The following is a 22050-nucleotide window of genomic DNA, read 5'->3' as shown; positions in this document are numbered from 1 at the left end:
TAAAAATTACAATAAAATTTAGATTAGATGTAATGAAAAGCCTCCTAATAATTAGAGCAGGCATGATGGAGAGGAAACTTTTGTTAATATGGATTGAACCATATGGCCTGTGGGGTCCCTTCCAACTATGGCATTCTATAGATTGCTTAAATATGCAGAAACAGAACTTGAAATTGAACAGGACATTAATGATATTGTGTAAATAAAACTTTCACCAAAGGGATTTGCAAGCATTGTATATAAAAAATTCAAAGAACAAGCCTTTTTCTTTATAAACTGTTCTCCCAAATGATAAAATCTACTGAACTCCTTTTTATGAGTAAAAAAGCATCTTGTTCCCTAAAATTGTTATAGATAAGGGAAATAAAAAGCACCATAGAACTAATTCACTAGGGAATACATCCACTGTAAGAGATGACATAACATCACAGATTTAGATCAAAAGCAGTTCGTGCCTCCTTATCCTGTATGATGTTTTCCACGTTTTCGTATAAAGCCAGGATGCTTCTACAAAAGCAGCTGCACTCTTTTTTACATTTTGGAGGTGTTATTACATCACTTCAGTTGTTCCCCTGCTAATCTCTGCTCTTGACGCATGACCATCCTGACTCCTTTTCCAATCATAGTGAATGATGAAATGCCATTTTGCATATATTTATTGATTGTCCCTGGAAATATGTTACCAGGGTTGAGGAACTTGCAGCCTTGAGGCCACATGTGGCCTTCTAGGTCCTTGGGTGCTGCCTTTTGGCTGAGTACAAGTTTTACAGAGCAAATCTTTTTATTAAGGGGATTTGTTCTGTGAAGTTTGGGTTTAGTCAAAGGGACCTTGAGGACCTAGAGGGCACATATGACCTTGAGACTGCAGGTTCCTCACCCAGTAATACTTTACTTGTGCCCATCATGAGCATCTTTTCTATTGCCTTTTGCGTCAGTCACAACTTGTGAAATGAAGAATCAAATTAATGAATAAAAAAATGTTAAATAGAATGCTGAGAGATCAAATAATAGGAAAATATAAAAGTCATTATTATCAAGTAGAATTTATGCCAGGAATGTAAAGATGGTTCACTAGTAGAAAAAGAGTTAGGACAATAAATGATTATTCAGTATGATTGATATAGTTACATCAATATACACAGAAAAAACCTTTTACAAAATTTTTGGTAGCATTACAAGAAAGCCAAAACAAAGATCAGTTCAAGTAGTTTTCTTTAAAATGAAGAAAAATGAAGATAACTATGTTAAACAAAGTATTGAGAAATAAAAGAAAAAGAATTTCTATTTTAAAATGAAAGACTATTAATTTGGGGGGGGCATTAACCTACTAAAAACCATAAACTAAGCCAATAAATGGCAACTTTTAAATAATTTTTGCAAGAATAATAGCAACTAATATTTATAGAACATTTAATGCTTGAAAATTACAAATTATCTCATGTGGTCCTCCTAGCAGTCTTGTGAGGTAGGTACTATTGTTAATCACCATTTCCTAAATATGGATCCTGAGGACAAGGAAAGCTTGATGACTTGTCAGAGGCAGGATTCTAACCCAGGTCTTAGAAACCGCAAGTCCATTGTTTAATCCAGTACACCACATGACCTTTAAAGAGGCGATAAACAATCAGAAATGCATTGGTTTAGTATAGTTAATGTAGTAAGGGTGGTAACATTATTCAAATTAATTTATAGGTAAAATGCAATATCAATAAAAATACCAGTGATATATTCTAGAGAATACTTGCAGGCCTGTATTTTGAGGATTAAATCATATCAATTATAATTCATTGTCTTCTCTTGTATCAAAATCTGAATTTTGTAATTTTCCAATTCCAACAGCACTTCTTGTTTTCCTTGGTCTTTTAAAGATTGCTAGCCAATGGTTCAGTAATCACATCTACCATAGCTTTTACTAGCCTACAAATAGTTTTTTCACTGTCAGTCTATCCTTGGTGACTTGAACTCATCAAGGGCAGGCAGCAATACTCTTTTGTAATCTCCCTACTTAAGTATCAATCAATCAAGTTAAGTATCAATGTTTTATTAACCATTTTTGTCCTAAGCCAAAAAAGAATTCCCCCAACCCCACTCCTGTCCCCCCCCAAATTGTCATGATCCATTTGAAACCTAATATTTGTGATTTGTGATATTCTCCAAATTGCCTTTTAATTTTACCAGCACTCGCTGAACAATAAATTTTCCCCAATGTTTTGTGATCTTGAATATAAGAAATATTTTTGTTTTATGCATTTATTTCCAGATATTTTCTAATGTGCTTAATTTATCTTTTTCATACATTTTATTCTGTACTAGATAGCTTTGCTAACCATTGCTTTGTACTCTAATTAGAGATCTGGAAATGCTACACCTGTTTCATCCTCAGTTCCTTTCTTTCCTCCAAAATTCTTGACCTGTATGAATCGTTTTATTATTTTATCTAATTCTCTGGAGTATGCCATTGATATTTTTATATCAAGTTCAACTGTTGCCCATTCATTTCTTCCCCATCTGATAATTAGGAAGTTGGTGGTGGTGGTTGTTGTTTCCAAGGACTAAGAACTTTATATGGATCTCTTGAATTTCATTTATTCATTTCAGCCCAGTGCTCCAACCTCTTGTTAGGTGTAGCATGCTTTCTTGTTCTCTCTCTCCCCACCCCCACCCCTCATCTCTCTCTTTCCCTTGCTCTCTCTGTCTCTCTCTCTGTTTCTGTCTCTGTCTCTCTCTCTCTCAGCTTTATGTCACTTGCAAATTTGATGAACATCATTGGTTTCCTCTCTGTCATTACTCAAATGAATCAGTGATCTCACTTATATAGCTATTCCCTCTTATGCAGATCTCTGCCCATCCAATGCAGCTCTTGTCCTATCTTCTCTGATAGGTTTACCATTCGGGGTCTTCTTCACTTTCTTTTAATATTATAAAAACCGTTGAAGTGTATGTATTATCTAAAGCAAGGGTTCTTAACTTTATTTGTGTCATGGGCCCCCTTGGTAGTCTGGTGAATCCTTCTCAGAATGATATTCCTACAGCAGAAAATAAAATGCATAGAATTACAAAGGAAACCAATTATGCTGAAATACAAGTATCAAAAAACAAGTTCACAGACCCCCCATAAAGAACCCTTGGTCAGAAATTATCCCTCATTCTTACCACATGATAAACTAATTTTCTTTTTTGCTTATATATTTCTTTGATGGTGTGAAAGCATTGTATATTAAGATATGCTCAAAGTAGGACCCAAAAGGAAGAAACATGATGGAGAGATTTTGGGTGAAGGTGAATGGAGGGAGAAGAAAGAGAGTTGATTTTGCTATTTGATTATATTACAGACCACCTAGAGCAGGGGTGGGGAACCTGGAGTCTCGAGGCCACATATGACCCTCTAGGTCCTCAAGTGTGACCCTTTTACTAAATCTAGACTTCATAGAACAAATCTGCTTAATAAAAGGATTTTTTCTATAAAACTTGGACTCAGTCAAAAGGCTACACCTGAGGACCTAGAGGGCCACATGTGGCTTTGAGGTTGCAGGTTACCCACCCCTGACCTCAACTGAAAGAGGAAATAGATAAAAAGTTTGGGAAATAATGAGCTAGAGCATGATACAGAGGACGTCAATTATTGCCAAATCTACTGGCGTTATTTCTTTCAAAAGCTAAGGACTATATCTTTTTTACTTGTCAATTGAGAATAAATTCTATTCTAGGTCTGGAAAGATTGAAAATGTGAGAAAATGATTGCTCCATGCTAAAGCTTGCTGTAGAGAAAGTGATACATGGCACACACAGTATCAAAGAACAGGAAGGACCTTTTCTTGGGGTTGACAGGGTAATAAAAATGACAACAGAGAGAAGGCGGATTTGCTCCGTTCTGATACTGTTTCTCTTTCTCTGCAAAGGAGAATTATTTTTGCACTGAGAATGACATAACAGAAATAACTAACAGAGTTGATAATGAAAGGTAAGTGAGGAGATAGTAAGAGAATAGTCTTCAGACATCACTGGTTTTTCTATTGGGTGTCTGGGATTAGCACTAAAAAGAAAAGGGCCCTGAGAAGATAGTCCTAAACTAGAAACAATTAAAGTGGCATCAAAAACTTTAGTATAGGGGACTGTGCAAATTAGTAAAAATCCTGACCTAAAAAATTTGATGGGACTGAAGAGAGGTGAGAAATTTTTGTGAAAATGTAACTGAGGTTTCACTGTAACATAGAAGATAATTGAAAATAAAGTAAACTTTTAAGTTAAAAAAAGAGAGAGAGAACAGTCTTGAATTCAAGTCACTTAGCCAATATGAAACACTTATTTAGCTATTGGAACAACAGAAATCCCTTCTCATACCTCATACCTATCAGACTGGCAGAGACGACCAAAGAGGAAGATGACAAATGATGGACTGTGGGAAAACAATATGTTAATAACCTGTTAGTAGAATATGAACTGCTTTTTTCATTCTAGAAAGCAATTTGTAGCTGTGCCCTCAAGTTACTAAGCTACGCATACTCAACTATACAGCTACTTGGTATAGACTCCAGAAAGATCCATGAAGGAGCAAAAGGATCCATATATATAAAAATATAGCTCTTCTTTTGGGGAGAGTGGGGCAGAGCTAAAGTTCTGTCCATCTGTTGGGGACTGGTCAACCAAACTATGCTAGATAGGTATAATAGAATATTCTCACACCTTAAGAAATGAATGAAATGGACAATTTCACAGGAAGACCCCTGTGAACTGATGTAGAGTGAAGTGAGCAAAACTAAAAGAACAGTTAATACCTTGACAACAAAATTATCAGGAAAATCAACTTTCAAAGACTTTAGAACTTAGATCAGTGCAGTGACAGGTTGGTTTCGAAGCACTGAAGATGAAGCATGCTACCTCTCCACCTCCTGCTAGAAAGGTGATGGACTTAAAAGGCAGAATGAGAACTCATATATAAGAGGTGAACATAAGAGCTCTAAAACTGTGATCTTTGACCTATCCATGCAAAACTATTAGTATTTTGGACATGGCCAATGTGGAAATTTTTTTTTTCATTGTGCATATTTGTTACAGGGCATTTATTCATTCATTTCTTTAGGCAGCAAGGTGGCTTGGTACATAGAGCACTGGGTTTGAAGTCAGAAAGACAAGTCTGTCAGACAGTTCCTAGCCATGTGACCCTGGGCAAGTCACTTAATCTCTGTCTCAGTTTCTTATCTTCAAAATAGAGATAATTATAGTACCTACCTTCTAGGGTAGTTGTAAGGATCAAATGAGATAATAACTGTAAAGTACTTAGTGATACATAGGAAGCTCTGTGTAAAGGTTAGTGCTATCATTACTGTCATCATCATCATCATTATTATTAAATTGTTCAATTTTAAGGACAGGTGAAGTGATAGGAAAAAAACCAGATGCTTGTCAATTAGGAAAAATTACAAATACAAAATTTTAATTTATGAGAAATTCTTCCAGTCAGTGTTTTATAAGGTATTGTGGTATAATGTGAAGTGTACATATTTTGGAATCAAGGGACTTGGCTATCATAATTGTGTGGACTTAGGTTAAATCATATAACCTTACTGTGCCTCAGTGTCCTCATCTGTAAAATGCAAGGTTTGGACTAGATTACCTCTTATATATAAGAGGTGTACATAAGAGCTCTAAAACTGTGATCTTTGGCCTATCCATGCAAAACTATTACTATTCATAATAGCAAAATTCTAGAAATAACATGTATCCAGGAATGGGGGACTAGCTGAACAAATTGTGATTTACAAATCAATAAAAAATTACGTGCCAATGCATGAAATAGAACATTATTATGTGATACACGATGACATATAAAATACTAGTTGTTTTTTTAAAGTGTAACTATCAGAATAGCTGCGTAAATAAAGACAATGGCAGGGAAAACAAAACAGACGTAACACTTCAACTCGGTTCACAGAAATGAACAGCATGACTTTTTTCATATTTCTTGAGTTGATGTTTAATTTTTGAATTATCTGTAAGTAAAATGTCCATAAACAAATGTGTAATTGTTTAAATCACTTTTTCCTTTTCCTTTGTTATATGTTGTTTGTTTTTTATGTTGTTTATTCTTTATGTCTTTCAACACATATTGGGAGAACAAAGGAATTACAGATTTTCTAGTAATAATTTTCAAACACCTTAATTTCTGATAATAGACCATGATTTTCACCATATAATAGCAACTTGATTGCAATCAATTAACAAGCATATATTAATTGCCATTTGCCATTTAGATGCTTTTTGACCTGGAGTCCGGTTCATTCTTTTGAACTTTTTTGGATCTGAAAATATAAGCTCCTTGTAGGCAAGGAATCTTTCAGTTTTGCCTTTATATCCCCAGACTCTGAAGTAAGGTCTTAATAAATTCTTGTTGATTGATTGAGTAAAGGTTGAAGTTGCTTACTTCAGTCAAATATTTATTTAACAATAATTGTTTCCTTGGCATCTGCACGAAATGTGTTATGGGAATAGTAGATAGTCTGGTTTTCCTTGGAACATAAGATGTGTGAAATGTAGAGTATTGTCAGCTAAAAGTGCTTCAGTTTAAAGTGCTTTTGTAAATTGGGACTATTGCTAAAAAATAGTTCAAGGTCCTGGTGTGACTGTGTCTGTTTTGTGGGGTAGGTAATGACACTAGTGAGCAGGATGGAAAAGTAGTGGACCTATACTAAAATGAGCACATAATTGGGAATAGAGAAGAAAAGTGGTTGGTCATTCAATAATATTAATTGAGTAGCTTTTGCATGTAATACCAGCTAAAGAGTAGGGGGAAGAGTTGTATAACACATAAAGTAACAAGCAAATATGTGATGTGATATAGTTCATATGCTGTAGGAGTAGAGGTTAGACAAGGACCTTAGACACGAAGTGACCGGGAAGTTACAATGGAGATGGCATTTGAGCTGGGTCTTGAAGGAATAATATAAAGAGGGAAAATGTAGGTTTGGGACAACCTCAAACCAAGGATACAGCCAGAAAATCGCAGTGCATGTTTGAATAGGCATCATGGTATAGCAGAAAGAATGGTGGATTTGTATTCACAAAACCTAGATTCAAATCACAGCTCTTTATAAAATAGATGGGGAGACGATAAAGCATTTATGAAGCAGTTGTTCTGTACCAGGCTCTATTCTAAACACTAAGGATGCAAACACAAGCCAACAATAATCACTGCTTTCAAGGAACTTATATTACAATGGGTCAAAACAACACACAACTTGAAAGCAGTATGGATTTCGGGGGTAGACAACCTGTAAGAAGTTGAAAGAGGTTTTGAGTGAAGGGTCCTTATTGAGATAATGGTTTCTGCAAGGTAGCCTCCAAGCTGGAAAGCATTGCCTCAGGGCAAAGATTTCTGCAACAGAGACCTTAGTATATAGAGGAAGTGTAAAGTAAGTGATCTAGAAGGAATTGTGGTACAATGAAAGTATGCTTATTTTGGAATCAGAAGACTTTCCTTGTGTTAAGTCCTGACTGCAGAGGAGAAAAGAGCCGTGATCAACTCAGCCTGTGGGCTCAGTGATTGTGCACCACCACTCCCATGTTATAAAGACCTTTACACCCAGTGTTGGCCATGCCTTATGGCCCAGATTCCTTGATACCTCTACACCTTCCCCAAGAAGCTCTTCTACTTACTGGCTCTATGACTGGGTATATAACAACCTGTGCTGAGAGGACAATGGAAAAAGTACTGGCAGTGGAGTCAGAGGAATTTATACCCTACTTTTGACACTGCTTGTATGACCATGAGCAAATCAGTTATCCATCCTGTACCTCAATTTTCTTATCTGTAAAATGAGAAAGTTGCACTAGATGTCCTCTGAAGTCCCTTCCAGCTCTAAGTCGACAATGTTGAAATTATAGGAGCTCTTCAGTAACAGGCCAAGGAATTTGGGTATTGTAGAGATGTTAAAGATTAATTGTTTTTTGCAATAGGATGATCTGGTCACATTTGTGCATTCAGAAAATTAGTTTATCAACATAATTTAGTTTTGGTAACACAAAATCAGATTTAACAGACTTAAGACCTGTTATATTGCATTTCTTAAAATTGTTTTTGAAGCCTAAGTCCTTGGATTTGGATTTTTTTTCTTTTAACGTCAGTTTTAACATTACGTTTTACTCAGAAGAATAAATTAATAAGTTGCACATAAAAAGGATTTGTTTTTAAGGATATCACTATACTATAATTATAAAAATTACAAAATTGAGTAACAGTTTAAATATTTATACTTAAAAATGCAAAGAACAGAATTATATTGTTCAAAATATAATAAAATTTCAAAATTAAACTTATCCCTCAAAATGAAGTTATCTAATTTAAATGTGAACATGAAGACCTTTGAACTATTATTAGCATGCAGAGAATAATTTCTATGACATAAAATACAAAATTACAGTATTTCTTAGGAGCCACGAGCATTTCTTAAAATTATGTTCCCTTGAAATAATTGAAAACTATTTTTTCTCACAAGAGCCTCTGTATTCAAGAACATCACCTTAAGAAGGTGTCATCGGGGCAGCCAGGTAGCACAGCGAGTAAGAGCACCGGCTCCAGTGTCGGGATGACCTGGGGATCGAATCCCGGGCTCAGACACTTAGCATCCACCCAGAAACACCTAGCCATGTAACCTTGAGCAAGTTACTTAACTCCAATTGCTTAGGGGCGGCCAGGTGGCTCAGCGAGTTAAGAGCACCAGCTCCAGTGTTGGGATGACCTGGAGATCGAATCCTGGGCTCAGACACTCAGCACCACACCCAGAAATAACTGGCCGTGCAATCTTGAGCAAGTTACTTAACCCCAGTTGCTTAAAAAAAAAAGGTGTCATCACTGCCCCCCCTTTTTTTTGGCTTTTTGGAGGGCAATTGGGGTTAAGTGACTTGCCCAAGGTCACACGGCCATCACTGCCATTTATGACAGGAAAAATAACTTGTTCATAGTTTTATAAAAATAAAAAAAAACTTTCCATTTTTAGATTTATACAATAAGTTTTTTAGATGTACTTGATTTGATATGTGTGTGCCCTCCTTAACAATGCATGTGCCCTCCAGATGACAAATGACACCTCCAACAGGAATGTCACTTGTCATTGGCTTTGCTTTTACCTTACCAGGACCAGGCATCCTCACCATTAAAGCAGTAGCATCACCCCAGCCCACCTCATGGGCATTGTAAAATATCACAAAAAATAATCGTTTTAACATGTTTGTTATACTGTGTTGACTTCCTACAATTAGCATGCCAAAAATTTTGGCCTTCATTAAATATTTTTAAGTTTTACATAGCAGCCTGATATGCAAACAATAATACAATATTACTACAACAGGTAAATGAGAAAGATCAATAAAATTTATACACAGATCCATAGAGTATATTGTCACTGGCCAAGTGATCATTTTGGAAGGCAGTATTTAACTTAATTCCTTTGAAGAAGGAACCCACATTTCATCACCTGAATAATATTAGTATACAAATCTCAAACATGAGCCTAAAACAAGGATGGGCAGAGAGTAAGATAAGTTTTAGCCTCTATAAAGGTGTTTTAAACTACCAAAGGAGTCTTTCCCCACAAACTCTAAAAGGAAAATTTGTGCTTTCAAAATAACCCACATATTACTGATATTAGAAGCGGGCCTGGAGTGAGAAAGACCTGAGTTCAAGTGTATCCTTAGACACTTATTAGCTCTGTAACCATGGGCGAGTCATTTAACTTCTCTTCCCATCAGTTTTCTCATCAGTAAAGTGATGTTAATGATTGCACCTACCTTGAGGGTTGTTGTAAGGACATAATAAATGATATATAAACACATTCACTTCTCCTCCCCCTCCATCATCCTCAGATCAACAAATAATACTGTATATTAGAGAGGCTTTTTGAAAAACACATGTAGTCCATAAATATTATAAATTTGTTTCAAAATATACACATTATTCACTTATAATTCACTACAAGTTTACTATATTATTATATGATGCATATATTTTATATATTTAATAATCTCCCTCTTTATGCCTCATGGTAACTTGAGTTTATAAGATACAAGCTTAGCTTTGCAGGAATCTTAAGAAAGTCAACAACAACAAAAAAACTTAACAGAACTTCAGGATGAAATATAGTTCAAAAACTTACAGAACACTTACTTAGCTATTTAGTGTTTCAGGACTACAGTGAAAAGCTATTTACTGAAAAGGCAAAACAGGATAAAATGCTGGACAAGTGGCATTGTAACAGTAGATAAATAATCAAGGTATTGCATTTATACACTGAGTATGTTACCAATCAGTGATATAATGAGGCATAGGCCAAAAGTCCATAATAGGAATTGGCCAAAAAAAAAAAAATGGTTTTACAAAAGACCTTAAACACTGAGTCTTCAGTATCAAAAATACTCATAACTGAGGTCATCTGGACCTCTGAAATCTCAACAGCAATGAACACTATCACTGGCTACCTACCAAAAGGTGGATATCTGGACATACCTCCCCTTTTCACATAGCATACTTCTGGGTAGCAGTGTTTTGTTTTTTTTAATTTGCAGAATTCTACCAGACATTTCTTTTGCATCAGTAATTTTTGCAGTGCTGATTATTTTTTAAAGTAAAGCTACATTGCAAGTTAAAATTAAAATGATTCTGCTGCTATAGGCTGCTCCACAGTATAATGCAGAAAACTGAAAGAAAACATTTCATTGATACACCACCAGCATGCAGAATTCTAGTACTCATTGAATGGAATTCCTGTTATAGGAATACCATAAAACACTCAATAAATTTAACCTCTTTTTTGGACGTTTCTTGTTGGAGGAAATACCAGAAATAAAATATTAATAAGTACCTTCTTTGACCATAATTATAACAATATAGCACTAATTATAAAAGTAAAAGTTCTTTGAGAACCCATAAGCAGAAGAGCATGCTTCTCCCCTCCCCCTCCAAATGTAATGCTTTAATGTAACAGCATTATATTTTTCTAGGAACTTTTAGCAACAACAGGTATCCTCAACCTTTTAGTACTTCAGATCTTGGCAGATGGTTTCAACATAAAATAAGAGACTAAATGTATTCTCAGAAATTAAATTTCAGATTGCTCCTATTTGTGAACATAATTATCATTGGGTGCGTTTCATTTCCAGCTGTTCGTTTGGCTAATAATCTTTCTTAGCTTTATTTGTTAATAAAAGAAGAGATGAGGCGGCTAGGTGGTGCAGTGAGTAAAGCGCCAGCTCCGGAGTCAGGAGGACCCAGGAAGCCTCAGATGCTTAACACACACACACAAAAACTAGCTGTGTAACCTTGGGCAAGTTACTTAACCCCAATTGCCCTCCAGAAGGCAAGTAATAATAATAAGAAGAATGATGATGATGATGGTGGTGATGATAATGATAAAAGAAGAGATAAGGCTTCAAAACTTTTTTTCTTTTTTTATGATTGAGATAGCTATGAAGATCAGTACTGATTCAGCTACAATTACCTAAATGGAAAAGGAGCAGTTTTTAAAAATTTTAATACCTACTGTCTCTTGTGTTTGTGGTTTTCAAAAAAAATTGTTCACTTGAGAGTATATACTTATTCTAGTATATACTAGTGACCTGGGGATGTAGTAAAAGTAAATATTAGAGTAGATTGTGTAGATAATTGTGGGCCATTACCAACATAATAGGTTTAATACTGTTTTTAATCACTTATGATAAAGTTACAATGAGAAATTTTAGCTAGTGTTCACATGGAAAACTCAGGCATTTGTTCTTCCTTAAAGAAATAGCAAGGTCTAGGGCATCTAAGTGGTATAGTGAATAGATCACCAGCCCTGGAGTCAAGAGGACCTGAGTTCAAATTTGGCCTCAGACACTTAACACTTAGTAGCTGTGTGACCTTGGGCAAGTCACTTAACCACAGTTGCCTTGCCTTCCCTCTCCAAAAAGGACCCCCCCCCCCCCAAAAAAAAAATTAAATAGCAAGGTGATTGAAAGTGAAAACATTTTTTCTGTATTTTTGTTTTCCTGTTCTTTGATTTTTTTTTTTTTTGTAGCACTTATTACTTCCCTTTAAATCTTTCTAACATTTTTGGAATTTGAAGAAATTTATAAAGTTAAAATATTCTTGGGGGTGGCTATGTGGCCTAGTGAACAGAACACCAACCCTGGAGTCAGGAGGACCTGAGTTCAAATCTATCCTCAGACATTTAACACTTATTAGCCATGTGACCTTGGGCACATCACTTAACCCCAATTGCCCTGCCCTCCCTCCTCTCCCCCCCAAAATATTCCCAGACTGTTTAAAGTGATCTTCTTTCCAGAGTCACTATTCTTCCTAAAAAGCCAGTGATTGAATGGAGAGAATCTGTGGTCCCCATTTCATGAACAGTTTCATTGTCCATTGATTTTCCTAAGGATTCTCTGTTTACCTTTTCATATGCTCTTTTTTAGACCTATATATAGATATAGATATATTAGGGCTCTGGAAAGTAAGATGAATTTTTTTCATAGTTTGCTTATATAGTTTCAGCCAAGATAATTTAATTAAAATAGTGATCATGTGAATATGGATTTCATGTGACAATAACTGTAATTTTTTTTAAGTTAGTCTGTATTTATATTAAGTTATCAAAGCACTAAGACATCTTACCATAGAAGTTTGTGGCTTATGATTCCACTGCTTGTGCCCAGTGTCTGGATATGCTGACTGCCTTCCCTAGGTGGCATCCCCCTTTACCATCTGTTTCACAAAGCTTGTGCTGCTCCCCTATTACTCTCTGTCCTGTCATTTTTTTTTCTGATAAAAGTAATAACTGGTTTGATTTTTATATTTCCTTCTTGTTTTTACCAGTGGATCGTATTGTGGGTCTGGATCAAGTCACTGGCATGACAGAAACTGCTTTTGGCTCAGCATATAAAACCAAAAAGGGCATGTTTCGTACTGTTGGTCAACTATACAAAGAATCTCTCACTAAACTGATGGCCACCCTTCGAAATACTAACCCTAACTTTGTGCGTTGCATCATTCCCAATCACGAGAAGAGGGCAAGTACTAAGTAAAATGTATTTATGTACCAAATGATAAGCATTTCTTATTGTAGTCAATCTCATTGTCAATCAATTTTCAAAACTTATTTGTGTCATTTTACAAAGGATGACTTTTAAACTACTGTTTACTTGATTAGGCTGGAAAACTGGATCCTCATCTAGTTCTCGATCAGCTCCGTTGCAATGGTGTCTTGGAAGGGATTAGAATCTGTCGACAGGGATTCCCAAACCGGATAGTGTTCCAGGAATTCAGACAGAGGTACCAGGACTTCAGACTAATTTTCATGTGTTTCACTCCTAACTGAAAAAGTGATGATACTCTTTAAATAGTGAGAGTATAATAGATTCTTCCTGTTCTTCCCAGAATTGATTAAATATGCTGCCCAAGCACTGGAGAATGAAACATATCAAGATCAAACACTAGCAGTCAGTGTATCTTTTAGAAAAGATGTAATTCAGTAAATCAGTAAAAATTTATTTGAACTTTATTACAGTTGATATATGGTCTCTGCCCCCATATATGGCAGCAGAGATGAAACATGTAGAAAGAAATATTAATTTAAAATATAAGCTCAATGAGATAACTCTTTAAAATAACTATCAATAAGATAAACTCTTATTTGTTCAAACCTTTAAGTCTCTCCTTTAACTGAATATAAAGAAGGAAAAGTGAGTCAGAGAACAAAAGAGAACAGAGTGGAGAGCCACCAAATGATCCAGGGAGAAGAAGTGAATAATATAAAGAAAGATTCAAAGTCAGGATGGTATAATGGGCAGGACTGACTATTAATTTAGGTTCAGAGTTGAAACAGAATTAAATACAACAGTTATCAGAAAGCTATTTAACAAGAATATGGCAGCATGTATCTTCTGTAGACAGGTCTTTCCTTGCTTCTATATGGAAATGTGTTTGGTCCACAGAACAAACATTGTCTTTGGGACAATTACTACCGTGACTAATATGCCCAGACTCCATGTGGGTAGGCCTTTTTATGCCCTCAGAGCACCAGCAAACCATATCAATAAGGCTACAGGCAAAAATACAACTTGAGTTTTAGCTACCTGGGCCAATCAAGTCTCAGGGTTAGCTTCCTTGCCTTTTGGAGAAATAATTCCAATTTGGGGGGAAGGGAAGGTGGTGGCATCAACAGGGGTAGTAGATAGACTGTCAGAGATGGAAATCCATGCTTTATTGTTTAGGATATTTTCCTTCACTTAGATTTTTTCCTTATAGTTTTCCTTTGGAAATAAGTCTTCAAATTTATTGTAATTGGTGCTCAAGTGGAGTCATGTTCTTGAGCTACCTACTGATAAACTGCTCTTTCATTCTACCTGACCTAACAGTACTTGTCTATAGACTAGGGGGTCTTCTTAACCTTTGTGTATGTGTGCATTTCCTTTCTAGCTGTTCATTTGGCAGTCTGGGGAAGCCTATGGGTCCCTTATAAGAATGTTTTTAAATATATACACCACATAAAATTACAAAGGAATCCAATTATATTGAAATAAATTTGCCAAAATATTTTTTAAAAAATAATTCTTGGACCTCAGGCTAAGAACCCCTGCTCTAAAAGACATTGATCAAAAGCTATACAGGGAACACCTAATTTAGAGTTCCTTGATTCTTAGGCCTTTTCTGGCAACCTATATCAGACCCCAAAGAGATATAGCATATTAGTGACATTTAAATTACATGTAAACTGAATAGTTCAATAGATATTCACTTTTTATTGCTTGGAACAAAAAGGGCATGATTAGCATCCAGGAAACTGAATTCAGTGACTATTCACCCCTTGCTTCATTCATATACCAAAGGTAAAAAGCAAAATATTTATCGTATTTAAACTGGAAAGTCCCTCATTGTCTAAAACCTCTTTTATAACTGAGGGGAAAACAACAACAGGAAAAAATGTTTAATATCTAATAAATTAGGCCCTAAAAAACCTGTAAATTAAGATTGTATATTTTTTTAAATTGTAAAAAAATTTTAATTAAGAAGTTTTCAATTTTTTCAGTGGCATCTGTTAACCATGACACATCTTTCCTGGTGTGATGTATTTGTCCTCTACTGATGGGCATATAAGACTTGTTTTTTTCCCATATTCTTTTCATCTTGAAAACCATGTTTATTTTATTTATTGTCTAACTTAAGGGTGGGGAACCTGTGGCCTCAAAGCTACATGTGGCCCTCTAGGTCCTCAGATACTGCGCTTTGACTGAATCCAAACTGGACAGAATAAATCCTCTTAATAAAAGTTCTGTAAAACTTGGGATTCAGTCAAAAGGCTGTACCCAAGGTCCCAAAAGGCCACATGTGGCTTGGAGGCTGTAGGTTCCCCATCCCTGGCTTTAACCCAAAGAAATGACAGTAATTTGGGACCTTTCAGGCTAAGGTCAGTATAAAATCTTCTCCCATATAATGTAGGAATATATAAGAAGTGATGGCTTTGGTAGGCATCATCATTATGATCTGGGACAGGAAGAATTAAATTGGGTCTTCTTTCAAGTTTTCAGTCAGTCAGCAAGCATTTCTTATTAAGTACGTCTAATGTGTTAGGCTCTGGGGATACAAAGGCACAGCATATGCTGTCAGGGAATCCACATTCCGGTGGAAGGGGAGAGAAGGGGAGAACATAGACAATATACATATAATTTGTTGCCTATTTATAACAGGAAGTTTTTCAATTGTACCAAATAGAGTATTCATACTTTAATTATATACCTGTTAGAGGCAAAAAGTTGCAACAAATAGATGAAAGCATATATGCTAAAAATTTATTTTGAGTTCTCTTTGTTCTGTACCTTTCTTATAGATATGAGATTCTAACCCCAAATGCTATTCCAAAAGGCTTTATGGATGGTAAACAAGCTTGTGAACGAATGGTAGGTTTTCCTTAACTTTTAAGTTATTGTTTGATATTTATACATTATTATTTATACCAGAAACTAAACCAACTTTTGTCCCTTAGATCCGAGCCCTAGAATTAGACCCTAACTTGTACAGAATTGGACAGAGCAAGATATTCTTCAGAGCAGGAGTTCTGGCCCACTTGGAGGAAGAGCGGGATTTAAAGATTACAGACATCATCATCTTTTTCCAGGCTGTTTGTAGAGGGTACTTAGCCAGAAAGTAAGTTGATAGGGAATGTTATAACAACAATAATAATTGGCAGTTATTTAACACATTAAAGTTTGCAAAGATGTCATAACACATAAAGGCTCAGCTTACATTCTGTTTTCTTCTAGTGGCCTTTCTTGATTCTCCCAGTTCTTAGTCCACACTTTTCACCCTCACTTCTGCCACCAGCAAACCACTGTGCATTTATTTTGTGTGTCTTGTATATACTGAACTGTAAACTTGTTGTATCCTCTAATAGAAAATTAAGATTCTTGAGGGCAAGGACTGTCTAGTCTCTTATGCTCACAGGAGTTCCTGGCACATTGTGGCTGCTTACTTAATGAATGTTTGTTGATTTATATAGATAAAGTCAGATCCCTGTACTAAAAATTGAGGAGATACAAAGCAGTATAATGTCCCTGCCCTCAAGGAGCTTAAAAATCTTCATATGCTTTTATCATTAAGTATATTCTATAACGTACTAATTCTTCGAAATTTGGTAATCTGTTAAAATATTTATTTAGAGGGCGCAGCCCTATGCAACATACTAAAAGAATAGCACAAGATCTCTGTCCTCAAGGAAGCTGAAATATAATTATGGTAAATAAGAGAATCAGAAAGTATTTTAAAAATACCTACTACATGCTAGGCACTGAGAATACAAAAATAAAATGGTATATGCCCTTCGGGGGTTTGTAGTCCATCAGGTAAGATAACATGCACACATATAAGTATATATAAAATAAGTCCATGCTAATTAGGTAGAGTGGTGGATCCAGTGCTTGAAAAAGGCTTCATATAGAAGTTGGTGTTAGAGCTGAGTTTCGAAAGAAGCCAAGCATTTTAGGAGGCAGAGTTGAAGAGGAAGCATATTCCATGCACGAGGGACAGCCTGTGTAGAGGCAGGGAAATGAGAGACTGAGTGTTGTGTGTAAGGAACAGCCAGAAGCCCAGTTTAACTAGACTACTGTGTGTCATGGGGAGTAGTGTATAACAAGTTTGGAAAGGTAGATTAGAGTCAGGTTGTGAAGGGTTCTAAGTACCAGAGAGAAGGGTTTATTTTTGTTCCTAAAGTTAGTGGACTTTACTTAGTAAGACAATGGCAATGGCATCTTCAAACCTTTGCTTTTGGAGAATCACTTTGACAACTATATAATGGATAAAATAGAGTGGGGAGAGTCTTGAGGTAATAAGCAGGCTCTTGAAATAATCCAGATGAGAGGCAACAAAGGTATGGTGGCCATGTCAGTAGAGAGAAAGGAATGGATGGGAGAGATGTTAAGCAGTTGATACATATACATAGGAATGGATAAATAATGATATAGAACAAAAATGTGATGCCCTGAGAATCACATATGATTAAATGACAAATGATTGATAAAGACACATCGGAACAAGAATATTGATAGTTGTGATTTACTTCTCCCAATAGTATTTACATTCACTGTTGATTGGAAAAGTTTTCAAATTTAGAGTAAAGGATGTCATCAAAGAGGCATTTGATTGGAAAAGAAAATGAACTAGTAATGTGGCAAGAACATATGTTAAACAGTGAATAAGCCCATATCTTCTACTGCTTCCCTTCCAATATCAAGAGAAAGTTAGGCAGGCCACAGCACATTGGGAGACACCTGTGGCCTGAACAGGAGTTATACAGAAATGGGGTAGGTATGAGTGAGTATTAATCTGCTTCATTTGAAGGAATATTCACATCCATGTGTTCACGGATCCATTTGAGTTCAGTGTTAGGGCTAGATGTAGAATAGATTGGATGCATGACAGACTGAAGAAAGACTGAGCAATTTGGAGATTATTCTACTAGGAAGGCAGCTTACTGCAGTGGGAAGAATAGTGAACTATCCTGAAAAACTTGTAGAAATGGTACCTAAGTTCAAATCTGGACTGCCCTTGTGACCTTGGGCAAGTCATTTAACATTTCTGGATCTTGGTTTCTTTATCTATAAAATAAAGTGGTTGGACTAGATAATTAATGTCTGGAGTTCCTTCTAGCACTAGATCTGTTCAGAGTCTAGGAGGGAGGGGATAAGACAACCCACACTAGAAAGGAAGTACTGGGAGTAGATGTAGTGGTTAAAAACAGTGTTAAAAGAAGACTCATCATGACATGAAGACTGATTGTCCTTCAAGAAGGTTGGAAGATAATGAAACAAAGGGTACTAACATTATGAGACAGGATGACAAGATGTGGGAAGGTATTGTAATGGAGAGAAAAAAGTTATGAGGGAGACCTACATTGGTAAATTGGGGAAGTGAGGAGTTAATGGGTTTTCACTTAGTTATCTAAATGTAGATATCCAGTACATCTGCAATAGAAGATTTCGGGACCATTGAAGGAAAAGTCAGGGCTGCATCTGTAGATTTTGATCTTATTTGAAGCCACAAGAGTAGATTTTCAGGAGGAAAAGGAGAACAAATGACCTTGGGTAAACACCCATATTTATGGGATATGAGAAGGAAGAACAGTCATCAGAGGAAACAGAAGGTGATTTTTCAAGTCTACCAGGATAGAAACCATAGGAGGAGAGTTCCAAGTAAAGGGAAGATAAACAGTGTAAAATACTGTAGAGAGGTAAGGAAACAAAGAAGAAGACCATTGGTTTCAGCATTTAGGAAGTTAAAAATGACGTTTAAGAGTAATTTCAGAGGCATGAACTGGAGGTGGAAGATGGATTACAGAGTTCTAGGGGGGATGTGGATTGTGAGGAAATAGAGGCAGTAGAGATTAATCACTTGTTCAAGATGTTTCAGCAGTGAGAAAATAGCACAATGGCTAGAAGGGACATTAGGGTCAAGTGAAAATTTTCGGAATAGGACAAACCTGTGCTTTTTTAAGGATAAGGGAAAAAAACGTATAGTAGATAACAAATAGTTTACTAGAAAAGGGAGAGAAGATAAACTGAAGGTCAAGGTACTATAAAAAGTGGGAGAAAATGAAATTGAGGACATGGGTGGAGAAATTCACCTTTAGGAAGAATAGAGACACATGACTGAGTAGTAGCTACTGAGATAGATTTGGACATAAATTAGGCCACTAGACAGCTTCTTGTTGAAGTGAAAAGTGGGAAGGGAAACAATTGGAACAGTACCAGTTAAGAATGCAGTTTAAATACCCATAGAATGAATAAAGAAGGGATTGCTTAGGCAAATGTTTAGGCCTTGACAAAGCTGAGTAGCATGCATTTGTAGTAATCAAGGTTTCCCATGTTAAGATTAAGTATAGTGTGTAGGAGCTAAAATATTTGATTAACTAGAATATCCTCTTCTCTGACAACATTATGTTATTTATTTCAGAAAAATTTTGTCATTCCAAAAGCTATTAATTTTGCCTCAATACTTATCCTAAAGATACTTTTGTCTTTCTTTTATTTTGTTTTTAAGGGCATTTGCCAAAAAACAGCAACAACTAAGTGCTCTGAAAGTCTTACAGCGTAACTGTGCTGCTTATCTAAAATTACGGCATTGGCAGTGGTGGCGAGTTTTTACTAAGGTGAGTTACTTGTATGATTTTGAATAGCAGTGTGATTATATCATAGAACAAAGAAAACAAAGATAACGTTAAACTCATTTCTGATTTTTCATAGGTGAAGCCTCTACTACAAGTTACCCGCCAGGAGGAGGAGCTTCAGGCCAAGGATGAAGAACTGTTGAAAGTTAAGGAGAAGCAGACAAAGGTAGAAGAAGAACTTGAAGAAATGGAAAGGAAACATCAACAGGTACGTTCACTGACAATTTCAAATCCCCGCTATTGCCATTAAATTATATGAGGTCACTTAGTAATAGTTGGAATTCAAGGAAAAATGCCATTTACTACTGAATGATGATCCCCATGTTTATTGTAGCTTTGGTACTAGCTCACCCAGAGGCTTTAAAATCTTGGAAAAAATGTTATATTTAATATATTACTTTATTAAAGGTAAGAGTTTTATAGCTATATTCCAAAGCAATTGGAGTCCAAATATAGAGGTGGTTGGAAGACTGAGCCATGTCATTTTGTCTAGCTTTTCTCCTGAGCTTCCATATTAAAAGGGCAAAATTTACTTCTCTTTCTCACCTGTCTTTCCTCTCTGTTCATAAAAATCTCTTGTAACTGTAAATATTTATTGAATGAGTACCTAGTCTGTGGTCAGACTAGCACAGTTACCTTCTGTGCATCTCTCCTGAATGGAACAAAGAAGAGTCACAGCTAGTAAGTGTCTAAGACTGGATTTGAACTCAGGAAGATGAGTCTTCCTGACTCCAGGACCAGCACTCTATCCACTTTGCCACCTAGCTGTTCCTAATATATATTAACATATTAATCAAAGAGATTTATTTTTTGGTGAGAAGACTGCTTAAATCAAAGCAAGTCAACAAGCATTTATTTATTTTTATTTTATTTCTTATTTTTGTAAATCTCTTTTAATATCTGGCTTTTATTTATTTTTTTTACTGTCTCCATTTATTTATTTGTTTATTTTTAGTTCTCAGTGTTCCTTTCCACAAGATTTTGAGTTACAATTTTTTCTCCCCATCTTTCTCCTACCTAGATTTTAAATAATAAAACATTAAGTACTTGAGAATTAACTTATCTAGACACTTTTGTGACATTTACAAAACTACTCTTGTGTTCAAGGAAATTAAGAGAATAAAAATTACAGTATCCCTAAATTTATAGTTTTCATATAATATCAATCAATAAATGAGTTTCCAAATAGAACTAGTTAAAACATAGATATTATATAGAAGATCGAATGGGCAAAAATGTCAATGAGCACAAGGTTTGGTGGGGAGAGGTAGGGACAAGGCTTGTGTAAATAAGCCTTACTCGGCTGGTATTAGACAGGAAAATTAAAATCATATCAGTGAAGCAGAATAAAGAATTATTTACATGTAAGAGTGACATAAAAAAATCAAGGAATTATTTAATATAATTAGGAAGATTAGGTAACCCTATGATGAAAAACTCATATGCCTAAAACCATATTCCGTATTAAATACTATCTCTTATAGCAACTTTTAAAAATAACTTTTAAAAGGTAGTATAAAAAGTATATAATATGTCATTGTCAGTAGGAGAAAAAAATTTTATACACTAAATAAACAACAAAGTTGAAGAAATGAGATGAACTGTATTACATAAAATTAAAGACTTGTGTACAATAAAACAGTGACCATAAGAAGGAAAATAAGACTGGGAAAGGTATTTTTTGACAGAAAAAATAAAATCTTAGTGTCTGAAATTTTTAAACTGAGATATATTCAAGAATAAAACCCAATATCTAGTGGATAAATGGTCAGAATATTAACAGAAAGTATAACTGAGAGAAATCACTTGAAAAATGTTCTACCGAGGGCGGCTAGGTGGCGCAGTGAGTAAAGTGCTGGCCCCAGAGTCAGGACAACCCAAGTTCTGTTCCGGCCTGAGACATTTAACACCCACACAAAAAAACTAGCCATGTAACCTTGGGCAAGTTTCTTAACTCCAATTGCCCTCCAAAAGGCAAAAAAAAAAAAGTTCTACCTTACTAGTCACAAAAATCCAAATAAAATCGACCTTGAGGTTCTAACTCATGTTAAAAAGAAAAAAAATTTAGGCCTCATTGTGGAGAAGTGGCACTTATTCTCTGCTCATGAAATTCTATGTGAGTGAAATCTTTGGCAAGCAGTTTAGACTCCAGCGTCATAAATGACAATCATACCTCTATAAATCTTATTATTAAGAACATATCTAAGTAATATCAAAAAAGGTAGAAAAAACTATAACTTCCAGTGTATTTATAGCAGTATTATCTTAATGGCTGATTTCCAACAACTGGAAGTGACTGAATCAATTTGGTATGTTCTAGATTGCAATATTCTAAAACTCATACAGTTAAGAGAGAGAATATGAA

At 35.5% G+C, this 22050-nt stretch overlaps 1 protein-coding gene across 3 annotated transcripts in view; it reads left to right on the top strand.

Moving 5' to 3' along the window:
* Window positions 1–22050, top strand: part of MYH10 (myosin heavy chain 10) — a 214955-nt gene that overhangs the window by 137370 nt on the left and 55535 nt on the right. For all 3 annotated transcript variants that reach the window (XM_069104170.1, XM_069104168.1, XM_069104169.1), the window contains 6 exons: window positions 12845–13038; window positions 13179–13300; window positions 15855–15924; window positions 16011–16171; window positions 19559–19667; window positions 19762–19893. In XM_069104170.1, the coding sequence (XP_068960271.1) occupies window positions 12845–13038; window positions 13179–13300; window positions 15855–15924; window positions 16011–16171; window positions 19559–19667; window positions 19762–19893 (788 nt within the window). The remainder of the gene's footprint in view (window positions 1–12844; window positions 13039–13178; window positions 13301–15854; window positions 15925–16010; window positions 16172–19558; window positions 19668–19761; window positions 19894–22050) is intronic.

Source organism: Petaurus breviceps, unplaced genomic scaffold (assembly GCF_028583685.1).
Source record: "Petaurus breviceps papuanus isolate PSGF00001 unplaced genomic scaffold, PetGlider_PUasm1.0 673, whole genome shotgun sequence".
NCBI lineage: Eukaryota > Metazoa > Chordata > Mammalia > Diprotodontia > Petauridae > Petaurus > Petaurus breviceps.
This window is presented reverse-complemented; position numbering and strand designations above follow the sequence as displayed.